The 15,042-nt window shown below is 42.9% G+C and overlaps 1 protein-coding gene across 1 annotated transcript; it reads left to right on the top strand.

Annotated features, from left to right (window-relative positions):
* The first annotated feature begins 1,097 nt into the window (after positions 1-1,097).
* On the top strand, positions 1,098-13,528 carry CCL28 (C-C motif chemokine ligand 28). Its single transcript, XM_086770560.1, has 3 exons — positions 1,098-1,161; positions 12,421-12,547; positions 13,372-13,528. The coding sequence occupies exons 1-3, from the start codon at positions 1,098-1,100 to the stop codon at positions 13,526-13,528; spliced, it is 348 nt and encodes a 115-aa protein (XP_086626686.1).
* Positions 13,529-15,042: the final 1,514 nt, after the last annotated feature.

Below are 15,042 nucleotides of genomic sequence, written 5' to 3'. Positions count from 1 at the left end.
CAGAAACCAAGAGCTGTGAAGTAAAACTGTGATAGCCAGAAAGTTTGATTGCAGTATATTAATTTATTATTAGAGTGAATTGCAACACTGGTGTTGGGATAGTGTAAGTGTAGGCTAAAGTCCCTGAGGTTGGCAATTTCTTCTATCTTGTGTTCTGGAAATTTAGAAATGGTACGAATGACTGTAATGAGACAGAGCAAAGGTAAGCTTGGTCTAACAGTTTAGGGATGTCCTTTTCTGATGCCTTAGGGATGACTTTTCTGATGCCATTCACAGAAATGTTACAGAAATTATCAGCCTCCAAAGACACATCTTTTGGGTTTTTTTCCCCACTGAAAGCCATATGTTTGTTCAGATTGAGTGTTCCTCTGATATCATAGGAAATTATTAAAATGGGCTGCGAAAGCAAGAATCAGGAAAAAAATTGAGGGAGATACACCAGCTGCAGTTTCTCTCCAGCTGTCTTTCACCAAAAACATTGCAGAGCCTCTTTCATAAAAAACACGGCTGCTGCATTACCAGTGGGCAAAAAGGGAGTAGGGGAGTAAGGTGTGCTAAATAACATGGCCCTTGCTCAGGGTCTTTACGGGCTGAAAACACATAGGTCAAACGCAAAGGTAGTGCAAGGCTAGGGTCTTCTTGAGGTGGTGCCTGTTTGTACTACAGCAGGTTTGGCCCATGACATTGCATGTTTAGCTTTCACACAGATGATACCTAATAGCAGTGGATTTTTTTTCCTTCTGCCTTAATCCTGCAAATATTTTCTACCCTTGGCACTTCTGTTGTTGAAGAGCCTCACCAGTGTTGTTGAAGAGCCTCACCAGAGGGCTGGGAGGATCCGGCAGTACGATCTTGGGGTCCTAAGTGAACAATAACCTATTTTCCCATCTGGCAAAACACTTCACCACATCTCTCCAGGTAGAAGAGGCATCCTGCTGAAGTCCATGGTTCCACACAGGACGGAGCCGACGTCGAGCTGCTGCTCAGGGTGGGGCTTTGAGTCACGGTCATCCCCAGCAGCCAGGAGGTAGGGTCAGGTGTTAGTTCCTGCAGCTCACCGCCCGCTCCTGGCTGTGCTCCCACGGCTCCTCGGAGGAATGGATGTGCACTTGGTCACTGTTCTGGCTATTCTAGCAGTCACGGTTAGTCAGACGTCTGAGAGTAAGTAAAATTGTACTTTATCTACTTCCATACTTTAATCTCCTAAAAGTAAAAGAAAAAAGACCTGAAGTGCGTCTACCTGGAATTGTGTCTGCTCGAGCCCTTGCTGCTCTGTTTGGGACCAGAGATGATAGCTTAAAGGTCTGTGCTGTAGTCTGGGAAGATTTTAAAAGTGAAACCTGGCTGTCTTAAACTGCACAGAACAATTGGCATTTGTTTCAGTGGAGTCAGGGCTTCACCTGAGCATTTCCTTGAAGTTTTCACACAGGTGTGGGCACTTTATGATTCTGTAAAATGGCTTAAGCAAGGAAAAGCTGAGCGGGTTATTTGTCATAGCAAACATTATCAAGAACATCATAGCTGAGAGATTTTAACTGCTGAAGGTTTAAGACCTTTAAAGCAGTGATTTCCTGAGGGAACACCTAACAAAATGTCACTATTTGTTTAAAGGTATCTCTCTAGTTCAGCTGCAATTTCCTCCTTTCTAAGCTTCTCGAGAGGGAATATGTTTAGAAAATCACTTGGTCTTTTTCCTTTAAAGTTAAATGGATGGCAAAGATATAAAAAAACCTTTTAATAACAAACTTCACATAATTGATTCCTCTCAGCAGAAAAGCAGTTTTGCATGCAGCTTTGCTCTGTGTTCAGTGCAGCATGTCTCAAAGATTCGGGAGATCTAAAAACGCTTTTGTCTTCTTGCATTTTCATCAACATGTAAAAAATTTCAAACCAGATTAGCCAGTGCTTGAATTCTTAGTTTTTCTTTGTAATTTTCTACTGTAAAATAAGCTGTGTTCATGGAGAAGGTAACTCACATTTTCTGGAGCACTTCAGCCTTAGAGATGTTCCTGTCTCAAGCTCCATGGGCTTCAGTAGGAGTAGGAACTGTGGAGTTCCTTGAGGACTTAGGCAACGCTTGGACAAAATCTGCCTTAAAATTTTATCCTGTTAAAATGGCCACTGCACCTGCTGGCACGGGAAGGCTCTGCATGCGCTCTTCTATTAGATTTATGATCTGGCCAGTCAGCAAGGTCTTGCACAATAGGACTGGCAGGTATATGCACAGGTCAAAGTAAAGATTCTCTTAGAGTGCAGTCTTTTATACTGAACCATCTGGCACAGGGAAAATATCTTTACCACCTAACTTTCCTCATGCAAACATGCTCTGCACTTAGCAGCAATATTTAAACGCCAGAACCCACAATAAAAACGAGCAGAGCTGAATGTGACTCTCTGGGTACAGGCACACCCTACCCTGATCTGAACTAGATTTAGGGATAACCCTAATGAGGATTAGGCTTCTTAGGCTGGTCATAACGCATCCATGTGTTTCAGGGTCACAGTACAGGTACACAAGTAAGATTTGGGCTGGTACATGCAAATTTGCGGAAGTTTCCTTTGCTTGTGGATGTGAATTGGCAGCTGTTGGCAGAGGCCGGTTAAGCCATCTGGTGGCCAACATTACACCCAGCTGCAGGCAGGAATGCGGCCCTGCCAGGCAGTGCCAGAAAATGAGTTCAAGATTACTTTGTAGACTGTGATGGAGACTTTGGTTTTTTTCCCCCTGTAATAGGATTCAAAAGGAGGTTTTCCAACTTTACTTTAAAAAAACCTTGGTAGACTTCCATCATCCCATCTCAGTGCCAGGGTGCCAGATGCTGTCACACCTGCAGTGAGGTGGGCAGCACTGCGTGACAGAGTACGCAGCAGGTTGGACAAGAGAACTTATTTCAAAGGTGGTTGGTTTGAATTTCAGATTGAGAAGACAGAAGTTCTCTTTGAGAAGCTCATACATCTATTTCATCTTGAAGATATGAAGAGAGAAATTTGCTAATTCCTATACAGTAAAAGCATCCAAAACAAGACTTGAATGCTACAGGGTAGGAATAACAACTAAATAAGACCATCCGGGTCTTTCCGAAGGAGTTAGCTGGAATTATCCTAGTCAAGTTATTCCAGCAATCCTGGTCTGGTTAGAGTGAGGGTGATCTGTGCAGTGTGGGTTCCCTCTTATCAAATTGCATGGCTTTACAGAAAAAAAAAAAAAACCAAAAAACAGATATATGTTCACATGACAGTTTCTTTTTGTATCTTAATGTACAAGAGATTATGTGGTTTGGTTTTGCTAAGAATAGCAGAAATTTCACCATCTGATAAGGTATTGGGTACTGGTGTGTGTTTGACCACATTAATATTACACGTTGTTTTGACAATTTTCAGCCTGCGTTTCCTTGATGCCCTGTAGTCCAGAGCACCAAGAATGTTGTATGGGGACAGACAGCTTGCAAACTGATAGCGATTTGATGGACAGAGAACCATTTGAAAATCATGACCTATTTGAGATATGACCTCCAGTCAGCCTTCCAGCCTTGACAATGTCCATATTAACAGCAGTTCTCAGAGCAGAACAGGAAAAGCATCACTGTGTAACTTCATTTGTATCCATTTTTGGCCACAAAACTATATAGTATGATTTTTATATGTATATATTATTATTTATACCTTATTTAAAGTTATTTCCATAACTTCAGGAGGTACAGCATAGAATCCCTTCTATCTTTTCTTTATCTCTTTCTCAGAATTATGCTTTAACTGTATGTGTTACCATGCAGTCAAAACAGTAGGATGCATGAGAGTATTTCTCAGCATTTGAGTTACCTTCTCACCTCCAGCTATTAAGGAACCTCCTTGTTTTTAAAGAGTACAGCTATGCTACATTTGCCAAGGATTCTAGCATCCTGCTTTGCTCACCTGCCAACCAGGATCAGAGCCTTCTGCATTACGAAATAGTTATTGACTTGCTTTAGGTTAAGCTGAAAAGACCTGCTTTGAGATAAGGAACTCTTAAATTAGCCTCGAGTTTGTTTTAGATGAGAGGAACATTTTCCTGGCAGCTTCATGAGCAGATGAGTACTAAATGAGCTGCCTCACAATAGTTACTATAAAGTGCAGGTGATGTGATAGTAATTTTCCTTCCAAGGACAGGACCTGGATTCTGCCCGCATAAGTAAACACCACTGGATTAAGAGCTGAAACTTAACTACGGAAATGGCTGTATTGACACCAGAACATTTCCGTATCTATCATGTTCTGACTAAGCAAGATATTAATCTGATCAATCAATGCAAAGGGTTTTTTTTCCCCAGATGTACAAAGCCTGCTTTGAAACCACAAAAGCATTCCATTAGGAAACGCTAATGGCTGCTGCCAATAGCCCCAGGTGTGCCAAAGTTGTGCAATCGGTGCAGAGCTGCATCAGTTCACGGTGAACTTGAGGAGCATTAGCAGCAGGTCTCACATTTCAGTGTGGATACAGAAAGTGCTTCAGGTTTTTGGATCTTACTATGCAAAGGAAGCTGTCCCTCAGACCACACAGTATGCTGGGGGAACCTGTGCTGCTTAATGGCTTTATGCATCTTTCCTGGGCTCCCGTAATAAGTGCAAGAACTACCTTTCCGTTTTTTTGGTTACACAGAAGAAAGTCTCCAGCATGGCCTTTCACTCAGCAGTCCATGGGTCACGTCCAGTTCAGGAAGGTCAGTGGGGCACTTTGCCAGCAGCACCATCAGGCTCCTCCGTGCCACCAGCAGGATCCAGGAGGGACCACCAAAGCCCAAAAGACAGACTGCTGGAGTGAAACCTGTCAGGAGAAGAGCTGCGCAGGGCCTGCCTAAAGCAACTGGGTTGGGTCTGGAACAGAGAGTAATGGAGACAGAGATCAAAAATGCCTTTCCCACTGTTCTCACATAGAGCCCAGCTTTTCCTATCGTGTTTAGTCCAACAAGGCCAAAATGAAACCAAGAGCAAGAGCAAGCACGGGGTGGGGAACACAATGGCTCCATCACTCACCCTTTATTTCCATGCAGCTTCATCTTCTCTTTTTTCTCCATCTGGCCCTGCTTCATGAGGCAAAGACCTGCCCTGCCATGTTATATTTTCTACAGAAGAGCCTGGCTGAAGCAATGACTGCTGCGTTTCTCCTTGACAGTGGTCTGTCCTACCTCAGTCCTAGCTGCCTAAAAACTGCAGCCACAGAGCAGCAGAACAGCCACTGTCTGTTGCCACTGTATGCCATAGGAGGGTTCTCCATCAGGATTTACGGTATCCCTACATGGGTACGTAAATCTAAGAATACTAGTTCAAAAGTGAAGAAGGAGGGAAATATTTAACTGTGTGTGTGTCGCCAAGTTTTTATTGCCCTGGGAACTGAGCAAGCAGCAATAATTGCTTATAATATTATTCGGCTGAACCCTAGGCGACATGGCCTTCCTCTGCTGCTTAACATGTCTCAAGTTTGAGAATTATGATGAAAAAAACAAAGCAGGAAGGATGAGAAAAGTTTCTATGGACTGAGTTTGGCCAGGTCACAGATAGGAAACGGAAAAAGAAACTTTTGTCAGTCAAAGAGACTTGACACTGCTAACAGACATGTAAAGACAGATATAATGAACAGTACTCATGGAGGTCTTGTTCCATCAGAGCCATTGGTTTTGCTGTGCTTCACTCTCTAGCACTCCACGGCAATCCTATCAATTCAAACTCACTGAGTCTCACAGACTCTTTTCCATTTAGAAGCAAGATTTTACTTAAAGAGCTTCTAACAGGTCTAGCTGAATGCAGGTGAAAACAGTAATCTCCAGAATCTCTAATTGCCAACTGCTTTTGATCTTTTCAGCCCTAAGAATGTGACTCACTACTCTGCCACCAAGATTTGACAGACTTCCAAGGAAACAAACCACTGTAGGAAGTTGAAATTCCATTATTGTGCTACATTCCTTGAACTGCAAGCACTGTTTTAAAATAATTCAGTATTTCAGGGATGTTGTTTCACTGTTTTTTTTTTAAGAAAAGAATCAAGTGGGTTTTATTCAAATGTGCTAGAAAGGCAAAGCTTTCTTTTCACTCCACTTTTGAAAATGCTAAAGCTATGCATAGCATGTTAAATAAATCCAGTATAATGAAAAGTACAGTACCATTGTATTCCACAAGTCACATGCATCCTAAAAAGAGGTCCTTTTTAGGGATCCTTTAGAGAGACAGTGGAGTGAGGGAAGGTATTTTTCCAGTTAATATCTTGCTTGCCCTCTGTAAGGGTGCTTAACTTGGTACAGTGGACTTTTCTGCAAGACTGAAGTATTTACATGCCACTCAAAAACATGAAACAGAAGCTTTAAGAAGCAATAGGTCTTTCCCTGGTGAGAGTTCCCAGGAAAGAAGTAACAAAACAGATAATACCACCTGCCGAAATACCAACAGAGCAATCTCTGAGTGGACCCTTCTCAAGATCTACCACTAAGCTGGTTGGTCCTTTCAGTGGCTCCTTTAGCTTTCCGGTTCAAGAGGCTCAGTGTCAGATAACAGGTCTAAATAATTTTTGGGTAAGCAGCTCTGGATTTCTAATTGTGCCATTGAGACATATCGACAAATGAAATGGGCAGCACTGAAAAAAATCTCTTTGACTGATAAATGGTGCACAAAAAGCCATGCCAACATCTTTGTGGAAAACCACAGTTCTTTCCTCTTAACCACTGCTTAGACCAATGACTGCTAATAGGCCTGATCTAATTGTTGAAATCTCGGAAAAATTGTGGTTTTGGGTTGGGCTGAAATCATCAGCTTTGCTTATTACTTCCTAATTCCTTCCCACTTGTGGGATCAGAGCGCAGCTATGGTAACAACGGACTGGGAAATGGAGCTGCAGGGTGGCTCAGAGAGCAGCATCCCCTCTCCTGGGGCTCTGACGAAATACAGCAGTTTCTTGGCTCACTGCCCTGACCGTTCTTCACACTCAGAGGAAAACAAAAAGAAATAACTTTTAAAACTGACTCCCCAGTGAAAAGGTACCAGTTATCACACATGCCTCTGTCAACATAAGGTTGCTGGTGACACTTCAATGGTGTCTGACAGGAAGACCCTGATGCCATGTATTCAGCGTGATTCAAACATAATTAATTTTTGTTTTCCATATGGTAGCTGTACTTCCACACGCAGAACACGAAAAAAAAAATTTAAAGTGACAGCTTCTTTTTCATCAGAAAACCAATACAGATCAGAATTCCTCAAGGCAAACACCCATACAGACCTGCCAAAGCAAGACAGCTTCCCCAGGCACACCTCCAATTAAAAGTTACTAGCAGCCTCTCGGTCTTCATAAGAAATGCTTTTGCCTCTTTAGCAAAAACATAAGCATCCTCTCATTCACCTTTTATAGACAATTTCAATCTGTTTTTTCTTTGTGTTTTCACCAGTTTCACATGCAGTCTGTTGCACGTTCTCATGTTGAGAGGCATAGCTTTTTGTACAGCTGTGTGAAACGGATGCGAGTGGCTTAATGCTCCAATTCAAAGATTGATTGAGCATCAGGTAACTGAATTCACTCTAAAACTGCTACTGTCGTTATATAAGTAGTATCCAAAGATGCAGTTATAAACAAGTTTCTATAAGATGCAATTCCTGTCGGCTAAGTTCCTTGAAAAGGACAGTCTGCCACGAGTTGTCAGTTGAGATAGTCGTAAGCCCACCTGGATGCATCAAGAATATTGCTTATCTGAGTTTGTGTATATTATTCTTTGTAAATCTATAAAAACAAATAAATATTCTTTTCTTAATTGTCAGTTATGATGTGTACAAATGACTAACACAGTGCTGTACAGTGCACTGTGTTGCACTATGAAGTGCAATACAGATGGTTCAGATCTAACCATCAAAGCAAGTGATGTTTCTGAGTCGGAGAAGTGGGATGAGGGCAAGAGATGGTAGTCAGGCACCGGAGAAACCTGGTGAGGAAGACTTTGGCAGCAGACAGCTGCTGTAATATCCAGCCATTCCATGGGAGGCTGGCAGTGCTGGCCTTGCCAAGTATTTTAGTTTACTAGACCCCAAAGAAGCAAAGGACTGGCCTTCTCCAAAAAGCACAGCCAGCCACCTCAGATGGAGTTCAAGGTATAATTACCCTTCCCTGAGTTTTTATCCTGCAAAATCCTGCCAGGAGCTGGCTGGCAACAACAAAAATCCATACTTCAGAGTCACCAACACCGTGTTGAGCCTTCAGAAGAAAATAAACTTAGTAGTGCTCAATGAGCTGAATTCCTATTTGTAAACGCCAATTAATTGTTTTCACAAGCAGTATGCTGTTGAAGAGAGAAAAGCAAAGGACAACAGGGAAATAATACAGGTAACACTCAACACAATTAGTCCTTCTGCACCATATGATTATTTATAGTCCACCTCTCTGGGTTGCTGAGGAGGCACCTGCTGGGACAGCTGCTTTCTTTCACCCTCCTTTCTGATGGTGGAACCCCAGGGCTCTGTCGTCAGCCCCACCAGTATGAAAGCCCCCTGCGAGCTGCAGCAAATAGTGTGACAGGTCTTCTGCGATGCCTGCTACATCGCCAGCTGCTCGAGCTCACTGCTGCAGCTTTGCTGGCATCTTCTGTTATTCCAGCACTCGGCGAGCACCCTTGTGAGGAACAGAGCACACAATCTTTCCTTCTTACAGGAAAGTTTTTAAACAGAGTTCTCATCTCCTGCTTACAGGAACTGAAATTGATTCTCATGCTTCTTTTTTTTTCTCTTGCTCTATGACTCTTGTGCTCCAAGGATAAATGATTACCTATGGAATAGCATGATTTACAGGCTAGGAAAAAAAACATTCAATCAAAACAAAGAGGAAGAAGACTCTCTCCCCACTTCTCCCAGATTAGTTCATGGACTGGGACGTAGTCTTCACTGTGCTTACTTTGAAGCATGGGTTTAATCCTGAGAGCCTCTCATCCTAGATAAATCCCTCAGCCACATAGCCTTGCTTGTCTTTGAGCTAATGGAGGGAACCCCTTCTTGAAGATCTATTTCTGTGCTAGAGTAGAAGAAAATCAAACACCAAAATGTTAGCATTTGTCATTAAAAAATCTTTACTCTTGATCTGCATTTTAAGGTTCAGTGACTTTTTATTTTCAAGATGGTATTAGGAAGTAGGAAACATTCTGCAGGAGATCATTCTCTAGAGAAGACACGTTCACCCATGGGGGCCCTTGGGGCAAAAGAAAGCACAAAACCCAGCAACAGCATTAATAATTTCAAAGACAGAAGATAATGGGCCTGACTCAACCTCACAAGGCAGAGCTTTTAAATTATACTCCTGACACTTCCTGTGTTATTAGTGTTGGTGATCTTCTTCCACAAATAAGGCAGTTAAATATTTTTTACAATTTTTATTTTACTGTAACAAGCATTTACGTATGTGTGCACAAGGAGAGGTGGAGAAAATTGTTCTTTAAACAACAAAACAACCCATCTGTCTTGTGGGAGAAGCTGAGAGAATGGTATCTCATCCCATAAGCTGTGAAGGTAACTAACCCTTGACCTCTCTGAAGTGCCCTTCCACCAATGCGTGCAGCAAACAGCAGGTGTCTGCAGGTGCAGGGCTAGGACCTCACTGGGATCATGGAGACATGATGGGATGGCTCACGTGACCGGTGTGCTGCAGTGGAGAGACACGGGCTTTTAGGAAGAACAGGCTGGAAGACAAGGAGAGGGAGTTGCCCTTTATGCAAGAGAGTGGCAGGAATACATGGAGCTCTGCCTGGGGATGGAAGATGAGCCAACTGAGAGCTTACGGGTCAGGATTAGCGGGCAGACCAACATGGGAGACATTGTAGTGACTGTCTGATATAGACTTCCTGACCAGGAAAAAGTAGCTGTTCTTCAAACAGCTGGAAAGAACTTCACATTGACAGGCCCTGGTTTTCATGGGGGACTTTAACCGCCCTGATGTCTGCTGGAAGGACAATACAGCAGTGCTAAAGCAAGCTAGAAGATTTCTTAAGTGCATGGATGACATCTTCTGGCACAAGTAATCAAGGAACCATCAAGGAAAAGCACTCAGCTGGACCAGATACTTGCAAACAAGGAAGAACTGGTCAGGGACATGAAAGTCAGAGGCAGCATTGGCTGCAGGGTCCATAAGACGGTGGAGTTCCGGATCCTAGGAGAAGGGGGCAGGGCAAAAAGCAAGATCACAGCCCAGGATTTCAGGAGAGCTGTTTTACAACCTCTTCAGAGACCTGCTTAGAAGAATCCCATGGAATTTGACCCTGAAAAAAAGAGGGGTCGAGGAGAGCTGGCTGATATTCAAGGGTCACCTCCTCCAAGCTCTAGAAAAGTCTGTCCCAACAAAGAGAAAACCAAGTAAAGTGGCAGGAGACCTGCATGGATGAGCACAGAGCTCCTAACTGAACTCAAACATAAAAACAGTGTGGAACGAAGGGGTGGAAGCAGGGGCAGGTGATCCAGGTGGAGTATAGAGTTGCTGTCTGATCATGCAGGAATAGCGTTATGAAAGCCAAGGCTGAGCTGGAGTTGAATCTGGCAAGGGATATGATGTGCAACAAGAAAGGATTCCACATAAATAGGAAAAGAAAAAGGAGGCAATATGTGAACCCACTGCTGAATGGGGCAGAGCAACTGGTAACAAATGACACAGATAAGGCTGAGGTACTCAATGCCTTCTTTGCTGCACTCTTTACCATTCAAACTGGCCTTCAAGAATCCTAGGTCCCTGAGACGAGAGGGCAAGTCTGGAGCAAGGAGGACCAGTGTCAGTGACGGACGACCACATTAGGGAGCACTTGAAAAAAATGGAGCTACACAAGGCCACAGGGACAGATGGGATGCACCACCCACCAGTGCTGAGGAGGCTGGCTGATGTCATTGTGGGGCCACTGTCAATTATCTTTCAACAGTCGTGGCAACTAGGAGAGGTTTCTGAAGACTGGAAGAGAGCAAATATGACTCCTATCTTCAAGAAGGGCAAGAAGGAAGATCCAGGGAACTATAGGCTGATCAACCTCACCTCAATTCCTAGGAAGGTGGTGGACAAAATCCTCCTGGAAAGCATTTCCAAAGATCTGTAGGACAAGTCGGTGATCAGGGGTAGGCAGCATGGATTTATGAAGAGGAAATCATGCTTGACAAACCTGATAGCCTTCTACAATGGGACAACTAGCTTGGTGGTCAAGAGGAGAGCAGCAGATGTTTACCACAACTTCAGTAAAATCTTTGATGCTGTCTCCTGTAACATTATCATAGACAGGCTACAAAGTACAGGTGAGGTGAATGAATAGTGATATGGACTGAAAACTGGCTGAATGACCAGGTCCAGTCACCAGTGGCGTACCCCACGGGTCACCATGGGGACCAATACTGTTCAACATCTTCATTAATGACGTGGATGATGAGACAGAATGTGTCTTCAGGAAGTCTGCAGATTAAAAAAAAACTGGGAGCAGTGGCTGATGCACCACATGGTTTTGCTGCCTTACAGACAGACCTTAACAGTCTGTAGAAATGGGTGGAGAGGAATCTCATGAAATTCAACAAGGGAAAATGCAAAGTCCTGCATCTGAGGAGGAATAATGCTAGGCAGCAGTGCTAGGGGCTGGTAGGGGAGGGAAGAAGACATTTGCTTGGTTCATCCACTTGGTTCAGAGGACCTTTAGGGCCTGATAACGAGGGAAAGGAACAAATATGTGACTCAGTCACACAGCATGGCTGCTTGCCTCTTAAAATGGCCTTAGTTATGCTAATCATATTACCAGGGGTCAGGAGCAGTGGGTCTTAAGATCAAGGGAGGTGGTACTTTCCCTCTACTCAGCACTCATGAGGCCATATCTGAAGTGCTGGGTCTAGTTTTGGGCTCCCCAGTGCAAGAGACATGGACATACTGGAGAGAGTCCAGCAAAGGGCCACAAAAGATGATGACGGGACTGGAGCACCTTGCATATGAGGGAAGACTGAGAGAGCTGGGACTGTTCAGCCTGGAGAAGAGAAGGCTCAAAAGGGTTCTCATCAAGGTGTTGTAGCCATCTTTCCCATACTTGATGGGAATGAAAGAAGAAGAGGGAGCCATGCTCTTTGCAGCAGTGCCCACTGACAGGACAAGAGGCAATGGGCACAAATTAAAACACATGAAATTCAATCTGAACACAGGAAAACTTTTTTTTTTGCTGTGAGGTTGGTCAAATACAGGAGCAGATTGCCCCGATATGTTGTTCTGTCTCTGTCCCTGGAGATATTCAAAAGGTGGCTGGATATGGTTCTGGGCAAGGAGCTCCAGGTGGCCCTGCTTGAGCAGGTGGACTGGACTAGCTGACCTCCAAAGGTCCCTTCCAACCTCAACCATTCTCTGGTTCTATGAAGTCAAGCTATGACACGTCCTCTTGATATCTATGTTGTTTCTAATATTGTTATTTCTCTTTTTAGCTTTGTTTCCTGGGGCCTTTAACTGTTGCACGAAAATTTCAGATGAAATTCCCAAAGGAATTCTCCAAAGAGTGGAGAGGTTTGAAACCCAGAAAGCAGATGGCCTGTGTCACCTAGAAGCTGTAATGTAAGAGATATTTTGGGTCCTTCACTGTGAAAGGGGGCACTGCTGAGTTAAAACCTATTAGGCACCACTTAAACAAGTAGAATCTTAGAATGCTAACACAAATTCAATGAAAACCAAGATTGTGTGTGACTTAAGAACTGTCCTTCCTTGTGCTGATTAAACTTCTGATTGCTAAGACTTCATTTCCTTTTCAGTAATAATACTGGTCATTATTCAGCCTGCACTAACTTGACACTTGCTTTATTTTTGGAACTGAAGAATGACTTGTGCACCTTAAGATGTTTCTGTTTTTTTCCAACTATTGATCTTCTACAAATCTTCCCTAAACTCATTAAATCAGTTTTACTTTTGTACATAAGCTATTTCTATTTTTTTTTGTCTGTTACAATATCAACCTGTTTGGGTTAAATTGATAAATTTCAAAGAAATCCTGGACATTTTTTATTTCTAGACATTTGCATGATGATCATGACAATAATAATAATAATAATAATAATAATAATAATAATAATAATAATAATAATAATAATTTATTGGCCATAGAAATGTACTGGTTTGCACCATGGTTCTTTTCAGACCAACTGAAGTGGTAAAGCTTTTTTTCAGATTTTGGAAGACAGGTGTAATCACGTAAACCTTAGATCCTAACTTTTAGGTATTTGAAGCTAGACAAAAGTGAATAGATATAGTATAAACCAGAATTTAACATTAACCAAATCGAACTTTGTGGTCTTCTTAGATGAGTGATAAGTATGATCATTTTAAAGAGTTGGGGGATTTACATTTTTTCTTCAAAACTGACAACCAATTTTTTGCTTTGGCAGTCTCTACATAGGAGGCAGAAAGTTCTGTGTCAGCCCACGGATTAAAAAAGTTAAAAAATGGATGAAGAAGAATAAGCACAAGATTCCCAGAAAAAAAGCTCATGATAGAAAGCAGAGAAGAACCAAAAATAATAAAAAGAAAGAAAAGAAACAGTAACATGGTGATTTTGAAGCAATCCCCATGATGAAGATACCTCTGGCATACGGCACTGCAAACAAAGATGCCAGACTTCATCAATGATGGATGATTGTAGCATTAAAATGACTTTTCAAGTATCTATGTGCTAGAGAAAGCAGTGGCAGAAAACATCACCTGTACACAGAACGATGCTGGTCAGATTACCCGCCAAACGACAAGATGTTCCTGACAATATCTTGTAGCAAGTGCCCACTGTACCTCCTAGATCTATTGGTAGACGTAAATGCTCCTCTCTCCCACTCTGCTTTCATGGCAACCTTCCCTGTGATTCCTGTTTTATATGCCAGTATGCAGTTCTTTCTCCTTGCTCCATTTTCCCAATCCCCCTCTTGGTCCTTGTTCTTCCTTGTCTGCAATAATCTTTGTGCTGTTGCCCGTTTTGTTTCTATTTTTCCAGTCATTAATCTTCTTTTTTTTTTCTCTTTCTTACATAATTTTATAGATACCCTTCCAGATACTAGCTCAGTTTAAGCTGGCCAAACCCATGTATCTTTTACCTATTCCAAACCATCTCTGCTCCCAGCTGTTATTATCATGAAATAACACGTCAGTGACAATAACTGAGCCTGTTCTTCGGGCTCAAAGCGTGGCAGCCAAGGCTAGCAATAAAGATAATCTCTATTGCTTTTGTTCATTCAATTCCCTATTCAAATTCTTCAGCTGGGTCCTTCCTATCCTCTTTGCTGAATTTCTTATAATTGGCCCTGAGGACCGCACGTCTCCATCAAGGCCTCTCTCTGAAGACTAACGATGATGCCCGTCTGGCAGCCCACTCCATACCCTCCCTCCCACTGCATGGCACTGCCCGCTCCTTCACTCCCTCCTTCCTTTGAAACTTCGAACTAATTTACTATTTCCACAAAGCCGTCTTAGTCAAAGGCACTCTTCCTCAGAGATGCATATGTAGAAAGCAGCAAATGGTGGGGAAAGAGAGGTCTTAATAGGAGTAAGTTTCACAGAATGGATACTTAAAATATTTACCTAGTTAGCCAGAAATACTTAATGTAGCAGCATTATTCTGTTCTTCCTCATCCTCCCCTACTAATTGCTGTCTGTTTTCATTCACTGCATTCGACTCAAATCAGCTCCTCAGGGTTGACTCTTGTATTTGTTTTGGAACTGTTATGTCTAACAATGTACTGCAAATATGGGAGAAAGCCTGGCAGATGACATGAAGCAGCTGCTGATAGGTTCCCTGGATAAAATAACGATTAACATCTGTGGCAAGGTCACTGGAGAACAGCTAGCATACTCCCACAGAGGCACACCTGATGAAAGAAACCGACTCCTTCCAAAACAAATACGAGAAAACAAGAAACATCGTTACCATCTCTGATGAGCCAACAGCCTCCTAACAGGGACGAGGCAGCTGGTCTAACTCTCCCTCCGGTTTCTAGGGAGTGCTGTGTACATGACGCACGTTGGCGTCGCTCCATCCTCTGCCTGCTGAAGTGACAACAGAGGGACCCTCC

Source organism: Chlamydotis macqueenii, chromosome Z, assembly GCF_036417535.1.
Source record: "Chlamydotis macqueenii isolate bChlMac1 chromosome Z, bChlMac1.mat, whole genome shotgun sequence".
Taxonomy (NCBI): Eukaryota; Metazoa; Chordata; class Aves; order Otidiformes; family Otididae; genus Chlamydotis; species Chlamydotis macqueenii.
This window is presented reverse-complemented; position numbering and strand designations above follow the sequence as displayed.